We start from the raw sequence: 12,950 nt of genomic DNA on the forward strand, positions 1-12,950 counted from the left end.
CTGCCTTGCCAAGGAGCAGAGCAGACCTTCTGGTTCCTGGGCTGCAATCGGAGCAGATTACTGGGTGAGCTTCTGCCAGAGGCCACAACTGCCTGACTCACTGTAGAAGATCTGTCCCCACCTATGTCTGCTATAGATACACACGGCTAAACAAACTCCATCCTGGCAGACAGGCTCCCAAAAGCCCAAGTTCCCACTCTTCACTTCCATGTGCACCATTCCAAGTTCTGCTCAAAAACAAGAAATGAAGTAGTAGTCTGATTTTCCTTAAAAAAGTCCATTTATTGAAATTTTTAAAACACTTTGTACAAGTTCCCAATACAAGCATCTGCTCCCTGGCTCAGGGTTAATGCAAATACAAAAGCACAGACTTCAGCAGCTCTTTAATGTGACCTGAGCTGCCATCTCCCAAGACAAGAGGTCTCTCGAGGCAGCTGCTGTGCACAGGCAATTCCCCATGGAGAAGGGGAAGCCACATGGCCCAGCTCCAAGTACAGGCCAACATCAACTCAAGCCTGAAGCAAATGCTCTGGTTGGTTTCTTTTAGTAACTTTATGCTGCAGGAGTCAGGTAAAACAGAGGTACAAGGCTTGTACAGACCACCAACATGGTACATAGCTCTCCCTGTCTACAGAAGGAAATCAAGAGATCTGATGCCTCTGAACATATACACAATTATAAAGCCTGGTCAGAAGCACCAGTTTCCTTCTATACAAAAAGGTTGAGCTTTGGAGAAGTGGCACCATCCCTTTAGGAATTACAAGACTTAACTCCCAGTGTCAGCCAACACCAAGTGACTGACTGGGTGTTTCAGGGAAAGGGGTGGGAACCTTTGATGAACAGCATTATTATTATTTTTTTTTTGGATATGACTCAATATGCAAGGATGGCTACATCTTTAAAATGTTTGTTTCTTCCTCTTTGGTGAGCTTGGATTACAAGCAAATGCCATACCCTTTGGGTCAGTTTTCTTGGAATTTGCCTTCCTATCACCACTGAAAGTGTTTACAAGAAACAGACAGGATGGAATGGCAGCGTGTGAGGTATCCGTGGGGAAACATCAGGGAGTGGCAGTGCATTCAGTTTGCTTTAACACAGCTAGCTGCATCAGGCAAACAGAGATTTGTTGATCTGCTGCCAAACTAAGCCCAAACAAGAAAGACTCGAGGAAAGAGGAGAGTGTTAAAAGGTAACCTGTAACACACACAAGGGGATAAAGCTTCAAGCTCAGCTGCCAGGGTGGGAACAGGGAGAAACAATCACTGGCAGCTCTTAGTGTCTAAGGAACAGCTACAGCCTCAGAGAAACACAGTGAAAACAGAAGGCAATCCTTTTCCTTGAGCTCTTCCCTGGCACCAGGGAAACCTGCAGATGCTTTGGGAGTCTGATAACTTCTGTGGTCTCTACCTCACACTGCATCTTCCATTGGCCAACAGCATGTGCACAGACAGCATGGATTTCCACTGAAGTCACAGCAATTTGTTTCTGACTCTTTGTCTGCATGGCAAGGAGGGTGCTGAAGATGATGCCAATAAGACAGTACAAGAGAATTTTATATCTCTTCAAACATTCCTACATGTAAAGTCTTTTCCCCAAAATTATGTTTCCCCTTAAGCTATTGGTTTCATCATTTTGTATATAATATATGTTCCTTTAATTTCTACACACACCACACTGGGCTCTAACTTAATGGGATATGGGACTGAATTGTTACCACCTATTTTTAAAAAAAAAACCAAAACAAACAACTAAAAAAAGCACCAACATCCGTCTATAAAAACAGTATCATTTTCCCTTTTACTCCCAAAAACTAAACTTAACCCAAGCTTGGAGGTTTCATCTTTCCAGTGGCAATACCTATGAATCTAGGCTAGCCTTCCTCCACGGGCTGGGAGAGAAAGGAGAAGTTATGTCCAGTAGCAAAGAGGATTACAAAAATATACACATTTTTGGGAGAAGAGGAAGGCAGAACCTAGAGCCTGGACTCTGCTCAGGACAGTGGCATTGTAGTGTCCTCTCCAAAATGCTTTCACTACCAGTGCTGGTGGTTCCTCTTCTTTGTTTCATTATACATAATCCTTCCCTGTGGAGGAGGCATTTTTTGGGTAGCCTCGGGTGGGTGGATATGAAGTTTCTCTCCGTGGACAGGAGCAGCAGAGGAAGGATCCCCCCAGTATGGCCAGAGATGCAGCTGCCCAGCCAATGAAGAGAGCTGACCCAAATTCAAATCTAAAGAAAGAAGGGAAAAAGTGAAAATCACTGTAATCCAGGGGTATTACTTGGAGTAATACATTCACACAAAGCAGAAGGAAGCCAAAACTGGGACGGATGTGGCTTCCTGCAAGGCAGCAGCTTGGAGCAGTCAGGCTTTGTTGACCCTCAAAGCTCAGAGCTGGCTTTGTCCAGTATTTTGGGTCACCCCACAGAGCTGCAGGCCAAGCTCTGTGCAAACCAGGCCTGTAGCATGCAGTGGGGTAAAAATCGCAGAAGTCCCACCAGACAGGTCTCTGGTAGGGATGCTGCCTTAAAGCCAAGACCTAAGAAGCACATGGAAAATGAGATCTGGTCCCAGCTCTTTCTGCACAGTTTGGATACAACCCAGCTAGTTCAGAAAATTCCCTTCTTTGTTTTGAGCAACTGCTACTCAAAACTAAGCTCTGTGAGTATTTGTCATGCTGAACTATAGTGTGTTACACCAAAAGGGTCAGTACCTGGTGTTGACAGGGGTGAAAGGGTCATAAAAGGCCCGAGCCACTCTGTTGCCGTACCACGACGTGGCCACCAGTGCTGCCAGACCTGCACGTAAAGAGAGCACAATGTCATGGCTTAAGAAAAAACAATCAGCAAAATCACTGCAGCAGAATCAGCATCTGGAGTAAAGCCGAGCTGCTGCTACCCTGGAGGTTCTGAGCTGTTTCAGTTAGTGCTGGTTGGGAGAGAAGGTAAGAACAGATTTGAGGTTTCCCCCAGTTACACTGCAGCAAAGGCAGGACTGCTCTGCTGACAGACTTTTTTCACTGAAGCAAGGTCAAACTCAGCTCTGCCAACAGGTACAGAAAGCATGAAGTCCATACAGAGAGTGCAATGCCAGTGCCAAGATGCCTCAGGTAGCCTGAACTACTGTGTCAAAGTCCTCTAAGGAGTTCCCAGACCAAATGCTTTTGGAGCAACACATCAAGCCCTTGCACATTCATCACAGGATATATGCCACCTAGGAAACAGCACACTGAACACTCAGCACATCTGTAGGTTACCAACCTGAAATGATGAAGATCACCCCACCGAAGACAGCCATCCTCATCTTCTTCACCTGATCATCTTCCATGCACTTCATGCATTTCATGCCTGTCACAGCAACAAACACTCCGACAAGCCCCAGGAGTATTGAAGCCACCATCAAAGCCCTTGTGGCCTGCAGGCTGCCTGGAAGACATTAGGATTTGAGTTACCCTCAAAGAAAACTCAAGATACAAATCGAAATTCAAATTACTGGGCTCAGCAATCATGTATCTAAATATTCCCACTCCCTGGTACACAGGATACATCCAAGCAAGACATTCCTTTTCAGCTTTAGTCTCAAGACTGTCATGCATCAGGATCAGAGGACTCAGCCTCTTCTAAAATGCATGGCAAACAAGGGCAGGCAGCGGTTTTTGCAGGAAATGACCTGGGAATTGCCCTCAGACATCTTTTGTTCCTTGATCATTTGAATCCCAATTGGAAGGACATATCTGTTTATCAAAAGAAGTATTCAGATTTAGGCTCTACCTTGACAAAGTACTTAAGCACACGTTTTAATATGAATAGTGACATACATATGAATAGTCCCACAGCAGACAGCAAGGCCCCTTAACTGCTCAACACTTCCAAAACCTGTCTTTTATACAAATAACTCAGTGCTGATTTAGATTTTTTCTTGGTGCTAAATTCTCAGTTTGAGTCACAGAGGGTACAAAAATACAATTGCAAAAGAAATAGGATTTTCCCAGCCAATTAAAAAATACTTTGTTTTCTTTTCTACTTAAAATATTTAACTGACTCAAAGACACTCAAATGCTTAAAGAGCCTCTTGTGCTTTGAAGAGTTGGAGCATGGGGTGATGCCTCCCGTAGGCAAGCATGGAATTTGCCTGATTTCTCAGCAGACAGACTTGATGTACTTTACCCAGGATTTTGGTTTTATATGGACTCATCTGAAGGCATTGACACACTAACTCTAGGAATGTGAGCTACTGAACTCAGATTTTCTTGATACCAAAGACAGAAAGACAAGTAGTGATATAAACAAAGTCATTACTAAAAAAAACCCTCAGGTGACAAAACACCTGACTAGCAATGCAATAAGAGCCTGAGCTTTATTGTCTGGCAAATCAAGTTTGTTTGAACAGCATGGATTTTAATATACAGCCCTGTAGAGCCCTGAGAACAAACAGGGCTGGTTAATAAAAGGAATAAATTCCAAGGAGCATGCTATAACCAAGGCACAAGTGTCCCCTGACACAGAATCTCAGGTCTGGAGCTCACCCCTCAAAACGCCCTGACTGCATCCTGATAGAACTCTGCAAAGCATTTCAGGCTTGAACAACTGCAAGATTTAAGCCTTCAACAGAGCACCTGCACACTCAGTCAGGGCTGGCATGGTGAACCCACCCGAGTCCCTGCCACAACAATGGGCTCTGTGGCTCAATCTGAAACTCAGAGCTCAGACCTGACACCAGCTAGGAGGAGAGCAAGGCCACACAGCCAGCCCCTGCAGCTCCTTTACCACACTTTGTCCCACAGAACTGCTTGTGCAGGAAAACTCCTGTGACCCACACCAACACCAAGCTCTAATTCTGCATTAAAACAGATCTGGATCTGCCCCTTCACACACAATCTTATTGTTCTGTAAATAGATTACGAAACCACTTACACACAACACAAAAAGACAATCAGAGCAACAGGAAGGAACACACGTTTATAAGATGAGTGTTTGCTTTCTTGGGAAAAAGTCCTCCATCAGCTTGGCTAATATCTCTCCCTTTCTTCAAAGGGGAAGGTGACACACCTCCGCACCACCCACGTGTTAATCAAAACCCATCTGCTGCACCAAGTACAGAAACCCATTAACAAAGCCATTTGTCACTTTAGCATAAATCACCACTGCAGATCCAAACTCGTTTTTAATTGATTTATCTCCAGTGTCAGAGATTACACTCCAAATATAATTTCTACCTTACAAAAGTAATGCCAATGTTCAGAAAGACTTCAACTGACAGGTTGCCACCCAGGAAACCCAACTCTGCCGCCATACATTAAAGGCCAAATTGTGCCCTACAGCAGCAGCTCCGGAGAGGCCCATGGCTGAATACCAGTTTGTACTACGCATGGGAAACTGTATTTTCGGCAGAGGTACCAAACTGGTTTTATCAAGACTACAGTAAATTGGGCTCAGTCTTGCTGCAGAAGAAATGACTTTATAGGAGAGGGTTTTGAAAGAGATCTTTCATGAAGCTCAAAATAGGCAATGCTATCTTCTAAAAACTAGAAAACCAATTATAAGGGTGGGAAGAAACATTTCACCTTCACACACAGTGCCAAGGGACAAACACAGGGAAATGCTGGAAAAAGTTTATATGACCTCTAAAAACCCAACTATGAAACCCACTAATATCTCAAGATGTTTAAGTATTAACTGGATGCATGCCACGACAGCTTTGCAGGAGCAGCCGAACAAAATACAGCATTGTGAGCATTCCCCAGGGCTGCCCACTCTCAGCAGACGCTGGTGGGACAACTCCTGGTGCCCTCGCCCCCTCCTCATGCATGGCTCCATGGCATAAAGGGACAGAAATATGTAGGAAACTTGAAGTGGGACAGAAAAACAGGTTGGAGCCTTTGCAAAACATTCTGTTCCTTTGTCCCAAGAAGCTGTAATGTGCCATGACTGTGTTAGCCAGCCATCCTCCACCCGCCCCAAGCTCCCAGCACAGCCTGGGAGGCAGCGCTTTTGTCCTCCTACCACTTTTGCAATGTGTGCAGTGCACTGGCCACAGTTAATCATCATACAAGCTCCCAGTTATTAACTACACATTAACAGATGCGCTGTCAGTGGAAGCTTCACATCCACGGGCTGGGAAAGCTACTTTAATAATAGTTCTGTTGTTCACACGGGCCTTTCCAGATGCTTTAAAAATCCAAAATTATACAAGTACAATATTGTCTCAACCTGCTAAACAGGACAGGCTACCGACAGCAAGTAGAAGTAATCCACAGCAATTTAACTTTACAACTTCTACCATATTAGAGGGAAAACAGGATTTCCCCAACACTCCTTGCTGCTGCAACTGTCTCGCCAACAGGAACAGGAAAGCCCAGGCAGTCTTGGGAGCCCTTGGGGAAAAAACAGTCCTACACAAGGTGAGACAAACTGGTCTGGCACCAAACAACAGCTTTCAGACGGCAACAGTATTTTGTCAACACAAACCAGTATTGACTCTGAAGCCAAGCCTTTTGATTGCTGGTTAGCAATGAGAGACATGGCCTGAAAAGCCCACAGCAAGAAAGCAGCAAGAACTGAAGAACAGAGGCGTAAAACTACTGAAGACAGTTAATAACATATTTGCATTCTGCAAGGCCTAAAATAACAAAACATGCTGCTGCAGATAACACCTGTTTCACAGAATAAGCCCCACTTGTTTTAAAAACATACTGACAAACCATTCAGAATTCTTGTTAGTGGTTTCTGAAGCTTAAGTAATACTTTTTCCTTCCCATAACTATCAGCTGAGACAGAAGTAATTGCTGGTAACTGCTTAGTTATATAAAAAAGTACTTCAGTATTTCACCTGCAGATGTTTGAGGGTTTTTTCTATCATCCCATTTCCTTATTCAATGTGTTTATGTCATTTATATTACAGAAAAGCTGTTGGGAAAGTGCCATGGGATTTTTGTAATGCCTGTTTGTAAGGCAAAATTGCTGTAATGGCTCTGTGTGCAGATTATTCTCTGATAGGGATGCTCATCAACTGCCTTAATTTAAAATAAGGACTTTTCCTTCCCTTCGCATGGGCCTCCATCCAGCTAACTGATGACAGAATACAGGTGAGACAGATGCTGTGCAGCTCCCTCTAATCCTTAGGAGGGAAGTTCCCCAGGAGCTACAAGCACCCCTGCAGTATAGGAAGCATGTTCCACTGTCCGCCTCCAAGAGAAGTCAGCAGCCTTCAAAGCCTTCCCACCGGGGTTTCACGAAAGCTGGATCCCCTGGAAGGAGAGGGATCTGAGATCCTGCTGGTCTGCCCCGCCTGCATTCGAAAGTTACTTTTGTGCAGTAGAGAGCAAGCAGTTAACAGCTTCAGAGGTGGCCAGCAAACATCTCTCACACTTCGCAGTCGTTCTCACTGCACCCAAAAGCTGCTAATGGCTTGGAGGCTTTCAACCCCCTTACCAGACCCTGCAAAGGCCCACCCTGCATACCCATCAGCATCAGATTCCAATCTGGACACTTTTAAAGTGCCTCCCTACCAGTCTAGAAGACGGTACAGAGGTATCGAGGCAGAACAGGGACTCTGGGTCCTGTTTCTTGAAAAAATGGGAAGGTTGGGAACTCCCCACTGCATGCCCAGTGCAAAGAGGCAAGTTCAGTAGGTAACAGTGGGCTTGTACGCTGTGTATCTGAAAGCAAGTAAGGTTCAATGTCCTCCCTCCTACGCTCACTGACAAAGATTGGTGGCAAGACAAGCATGGTACCACCATTTCCAGGTTCCTGGTCAGAGGAGACCTGGGCAGCCTGTTTTCCCACAAAGCCTGGAAATTCCCTTACCAAGAGATTTAGTAACACATAGTAACAGCTAAAGCCGCTTAGAAGCTGCTTGTAGAGCAATAAAGCCAGTGTGTTGCAACAGACTCCCATCCCCTCTTGCAGACACACCAGGGCACTGCACAGGAACAGCCTCGGTGGCATTCCAAGTAACCCTCTACCTTCTCAAAGCCAGCACAAGTGAGACCTTTATCGCTCAATCATGATTTTTCATCAGGAAGGAACAGGGATTGAGAAACACGGTAGCAAATTAACCCTTAACCCACATGAAAGCACAGATGCCACCAGCAGGTTCTACCTGCTTAATCAAGATCTAAAGATGGGAGAATTGGACACATGTCCCTCATGCTTTGTCCCTCCCTGGGCCACCCTCCCAACTCCCCTACCACCAGAACTGAGCAGCAGTAACCTGAGCATGAACCGTTCCTTCCCCCACCCATTCTCTTCCCCAGCTCCTGGAACAGGCTCAGCCAGGGTGGTAAAGGTGTAGGAGGGAAGATTTCACATTTCAGCGATGTTGCTTGACCCAGAGGGCATTCAAAACCTTGTTTATTTTCTGGGCTAGGGCACAAAGGCTCATTGTGGATGTACTAGGTTTGGTGATGAATTGATAGGTGAGTCTCAGCTTGTCTCAAGCACAGAACCTCTCCCAGCAAAACCAAACAGGTCGATGAGTATCTTCAGCTATAACAGCCTAGACAGGATCCAGAACATCTGCTCTGAACAGGAGAACGCGATTAGGTGGGGCTGAAAACTTTCAGAGAAAGGTACCAGGAGCCCTACTCCCTCCTGTCTGAGACCATCCCCCTGAGACCCCGAGGAGCACAAAGCTGAGCTAAGCTCCATGGACCATGCTGGAGGGCCACAAGAACAATGCTGAGGCTGTGCAATAAAGCCTTGTTGCAAGGGTGGCATTTGTTGCCTGAATGTCTGCGTGTGGCCACACACTGCTTTTCACGTAAGCCAGCAAAACGCAGCCTTTCTGTTGCCTGAATAGGAGCAGTGACATAAGCCCTCAGCTGAACACAGCTGCGGGAGAAGTGCCAGCATGGGTGCACTCCAGCAGTGTGCCCACACGGGCAGCTGGAGGCCCCTCGGTTGGCTAATGGTGCTCATCAGCTTGTGCCAACCCCATCTCTGCCTTGCAGCCAAACACTGACACATCCAGAGCAATGGCAACAGCTATCAGATACTCCAAAGCTTGCTGGCAAAGCCTTCCAGCATTCCCACAAACACGAGTTACTGCAGGTGCAAGAAGGTTCAGTCCTTTCCACAGGGACAACGTAATTACAGATCTGAGCCTCTCCCATCAGCACATGAGGCTCTGACATGTGGCTCAGAGCACCTGGGGCATGTGAAGCTCTGGCAGGAAAGCGTGGCCAGGCAGAAGTTCTGCCCACACAGCTGTGCCACCTTCACCAGGACTCAGATGAATGCAGTAAGGGAACTCTCCACTGCACCTGTCCCGGGGTGTGGCTGTTGAATTGGCTATAAACGGTTTGGGGGTTTTGTTTGGTCTTTTTTTTCCGCACCTCCATCCAAACCAGCATTGCAAGTCCCTGCCCAAGCCCACGTGGCTGTAAGACCTTGAAGGGATATGAGGAGGGAAAACGACAGATAAGGTGTATTTCCCCAGGCATGATCCGCTTTCAAGCGGGAAAGGCACAGCCTAAGCAATCTGAGGGACCGCAAGAACGAGGAGTCTTTTTGCCAGCCCTCACCGATTTTCCCTGTGAGGATAACATCCCCTGTGATATTTGAGAATTCTCAGGCATTCTGTCCTGCAGAGCTCGGCGAGAACAGAAAAGGCCACTACAAGCTCAGCCTCGGTCCCCATCACCTCCCTCCCTCGCAGCCCTGGAAGAGAAGAGCCCGTATTGTTCGCGGGACAAAGGTGAGGGGAGCAGCTGGTTTCGGCGCTCAGCCCTGAATGGGCCAGGGCCGGAGGGCCTGGGGCAGGTTTTGGGGAGTCTGTTCAAGGCGGGCTCCGCAGGTGGGTCTCATTTACAGCACAAAGGGCTGTATACAGCCCCCGAGGCAAGGTTACCTTTCGCAAGCTATCCAGGGGGTGGATGGAGATTCCTCAGCACCTGCTGGCATCTTCGCCCCCCACCTCCAGTGAGAGATAAGAGGCTTGAAGCTGAGCTTACACATAATTACCACTCCGGACTGTACGCTCAGCCCTGCCCCGATTAGCACAGCCCCGCACTCTGCGAGTGCCAAGTGGGTGCGCAGCACTCCCGATGGGAGCAATCCGCACCTCCGCCAGCTGCAGGGCCCACGGGGGCTTGGGGCAAGGGAGCAGGACAGACTGATGTGGGCTGGCCACGAAGGTGGGTCCGGCTTCACCGCGGGACATACAGGAAGGGCCGAAGCAATCGGACTCGGGGACACTCCCCGCGGACCTCGGCTTACGTGAAACTGCCTGCTCGTTCCTTTGGGAAGGAGAAGGTGACCAAGGTGGCAATTATTATTTTATTAATTAGGGAAGGATGAGGGTGTTCCAGGACTCGGGATGAGACGAGGGGTATTGAGAAAGGAGTAAATTTTTTTTAACCCCTTTGGGTGTCAGCATAAGTTATCTGCCCCAGCGCTCTAGAAACAGCCCTCTGTGTGGCTCCAGCTCGGCTTGAGCATCCGAATGACACCCCAGCAGCCAGGCTGATACCCCAGCCAGCCGGGCTGCAGCTCCTGCCTGCATGAGATGGGCTTTGCCGTCCCAGGACAAGATAAGAGACCCAAACATTGTCTCGGCACACCGACCTGCCTAAAAACTACAGGCAGTGCTACCTGGGTAGGAAGCCAGCTCACCTGCCAGCCCTCTGCTTAAAAGCCCCACGGGAGCAGCAGCGACTTTCCCAGGAAACAAAAGACCAAAACAGTCAAAGGCAAATAGGACCCGTGCTCCAAAAGCCCACTACGGCCACGCTGCTGAGCTCTGCTCCTGCTCAGCCGTGCCCAACCAGGGCTGCCCAGTCCTTCGCGGGACCTCCACAGCCAAAAGCTCTTGTTCGCAAACAAGGCGTTTTCCGGAACACACGTAGAGAATCTGACCTTTCCTCCCCCCGGGACATTTTCTGGAGGGGGACGGGCAGGGGGATGCGGGGCAGCTCCTGCTCCTGCCCGGGCACTGCCCCCCGGGCGCCCCCGCTCCCCGCCCGGGGAGGAGGCACTGCCGAGGGTGCCCCAAAAGACCGTCACCGGGGAGTGACCCCCAGCTGCGGCGGGGAGAGCCAGCGGGGAACCCCAAGAAACACGCATCCGACCCCCGACAGGATTAGGAATCATGAAAGAGATGGGGGACCCCGAGCCCCGCACCTTCAACCCCGAAGGGACAGGCTGAGTAAATCCAACGGGACAGAGACCGTGACACCCGAAAGGAGTGGCACCCCCATCGCGACAGGCACTCGGAGGGGCGAGGGGACGACACGGATGACGACGACGGAGACAGGACACTGGACGTGCAACAGGACTGGCAAACCCAGTCTAAGTACTTCAGCCTGAGCTTCCACAAGCCCAAGCCCGACCCCGACACGGGGTAATGGCCCTGCGGGACTGGTACCCTCCGCCCCGACCGGAGCAAGAGGCGCTGGGGTGGAGGGGACAGCCCCGACGGGACGGACACTCCAACACCCTCACCACTTCCCAGCCCCAACTTACTCTCCAGCTTGAGCAGCGAGTCGTACACCTTGCACTGGATCTGCCCCGTGCTCTGCATGGCGCACGACATCCACAGCCCCTCGTAGAGCGCCTGGGCCGTGACAATGTTGTCCCCCGCGTAGGATGCCATCTTCCACTGGGGCATGGCGGTGCTGATGATGATGCCGATCCAGCCGAGGAAGGCCATGACGAAGCCCAGGAGCTGCAGCCCTCCGCTGGCCATGTCTGCGGGCCCGGGGGACGGTGGCAGCGAGGGGACGGAGAGCGCGCTCCGCACGGCCCCGCGCGCCGCTCTGCCGCCCGCGCGCCGCCCCGCGCGCCTCTTAAACCCGCGCGCAGCGCGCCCCCTGCCGGCCGCGCCCCGGCCCCGCCCCGCGGGGCTCCCGCGGCCCGCGCAGCCCCGAACGCGACCCCTCCCTCAGGGTTTCGGCCTGACCCACAGCCCCAGGTGACCCCCGCCCCGAACGCACCCGGAGCGACCCCTCCCTCAGGGTTTCGGCCTGACCCACAGCCCCAGGTGACCCCCGCCCCGAACGCACCCGGAGCGACCCCTCCCTCAGGGTTTCGGCCTGACCCACAGCCCCAGGTGACCCCAGCCCCGCCCTGCCCCTCCCTTTGGAGAAAGGCCTCGTGGAACCGTCCCTTCTGTCCCCCACAGCGGGATGAGGTGGCACCTCTGGATGTTTTGGCACCTCCGAAGGGTGCCCTGGTTGTGCTCGTGGATCTGCCCCCTCCTAGAGCTGGGGGTCCTGAGAGTGAGAACTCCCTCTCGCTTTCCTTGGGACTGGCAGCCCGCTGCTGTTCTTCACCTGCTGGAGCTGTAAACTTGGCTGTCCCTCCCTCCAGGAGCCAGCACAGTGGGCAGGGAAGTGGGGATGGGGCTGTGCCAGTTCCACTTGTCCAGTTGCTGCATGTGTGACCACCTTCCCCAGCCATCTCAGTGCCGCCAGGCAAGGCAGGGGGGCATTCCCCTCCTGGCAGATTCCCTGCCTGGCTCCTGGACATGCAGCACACGTGGGACAACCAGCTACAGAGAAGGCAGTAGAGCAGTCATGGGAATTATGAGTACTATGATTTTTAAGGGCTTTCAGAGAGGCAGCTGTGCAAACACTCATCATCCACGTACAAATCCAAACTTTTGAACCTACCATTTTAGTAAGAACAGTGTCCCGTACACCTCTGCGTTAGTGGGAGAAATTTCACTTCAGTGACTTGCTAAATTGTATTGAACCAGGGGATTACAGACCAGGAAGGAGTGTCCTCTCTCTTGGGTGTGTGTTTGTCCAGTTACTATAGTTTCCCTTTCTCTTGCGTGAATATTTGAATATTGACACATCCGACTCAGAACAGGCAAAGTGAAGAAATGCTGTCTCCTTCAGAGGGCATGGCATGAGCTGGGTGGTGCTGCCTGCTCTCACCACAGGCTGGATGGAGGGGTCCTTCAGCCTGGACCTGCTGTAATCCCAGACTCTGAGATAAACAGGTGGTAA

At 50.2% G+C, this 12,950-nt stretch overlaps 1 protein-coding gene across 1 annotated transcript; it reads right to left on the minus strand.

Moving 5' to 3' along the window:
• Positions 1-258: 258 nt before the first annotated feature.
• CLDN1 (claudin 1) lies at positions 259-11,693 on the minus strand. The gene is made up of 4 exons (XM_039557107.1): positions 11,461-11,693; positions 3,259-3,423; positions 2,712-2,796; positions 259-2,229 (listed from the first exon to the last, which is right to left on the minus strand). Exons 1-4 carry the CDS (start codon positions 11,681-11,683, stop codon positions 2,067-2,069), a joined length of 636 nt encoding a protein of 211 aa, XP_039413041.1. The 5' UTR covers positions 11,684-11,693; the 3' UTR covers positions 259-2,066.
• Positions 11,694-12,950: the final 1,257 nt, after the last annotated feature.

This window comes from Corvus cornix, chromosome 9 (assembly GCF_000738735.6).
Source record: "Corvus cornix cornix isolate S_Up_H32 chromosome 9, ASM73873v5, whole genome shotgun sequence".
Lineage (NCBI taxonomy): Eukaryota > Metazoa > Chordata > Aves > Passeriformes > Corvidae > Corvus > Corvus cornix.

Excerpts from the sequence above, each read along its gene's own strand:
- CLDN1 (XM_039557107.1), bottom strand. The coding sequence starts at position 11,683 with ATGGCCAGCGGAGGGCTGCAGCTCCTGGGCTTCGTCATGGCCTTCCTC. Across the intron at positions 2,797-3,258 it reads GGTGATCTTCATCATTTCAG|GTCTGGCAGCACTGGTGGCC; the intron begins GTTGGTAACCTA and ends CTTTACGTGCAG. Across the intron at positions 2,230-2,711 it reads TTCACCCCTGTCAACACCAG|ATTTGAATTTGGGTCAGCTC; the intron begins GTACTGACCCTT and ends TTCTTTCTTTAG.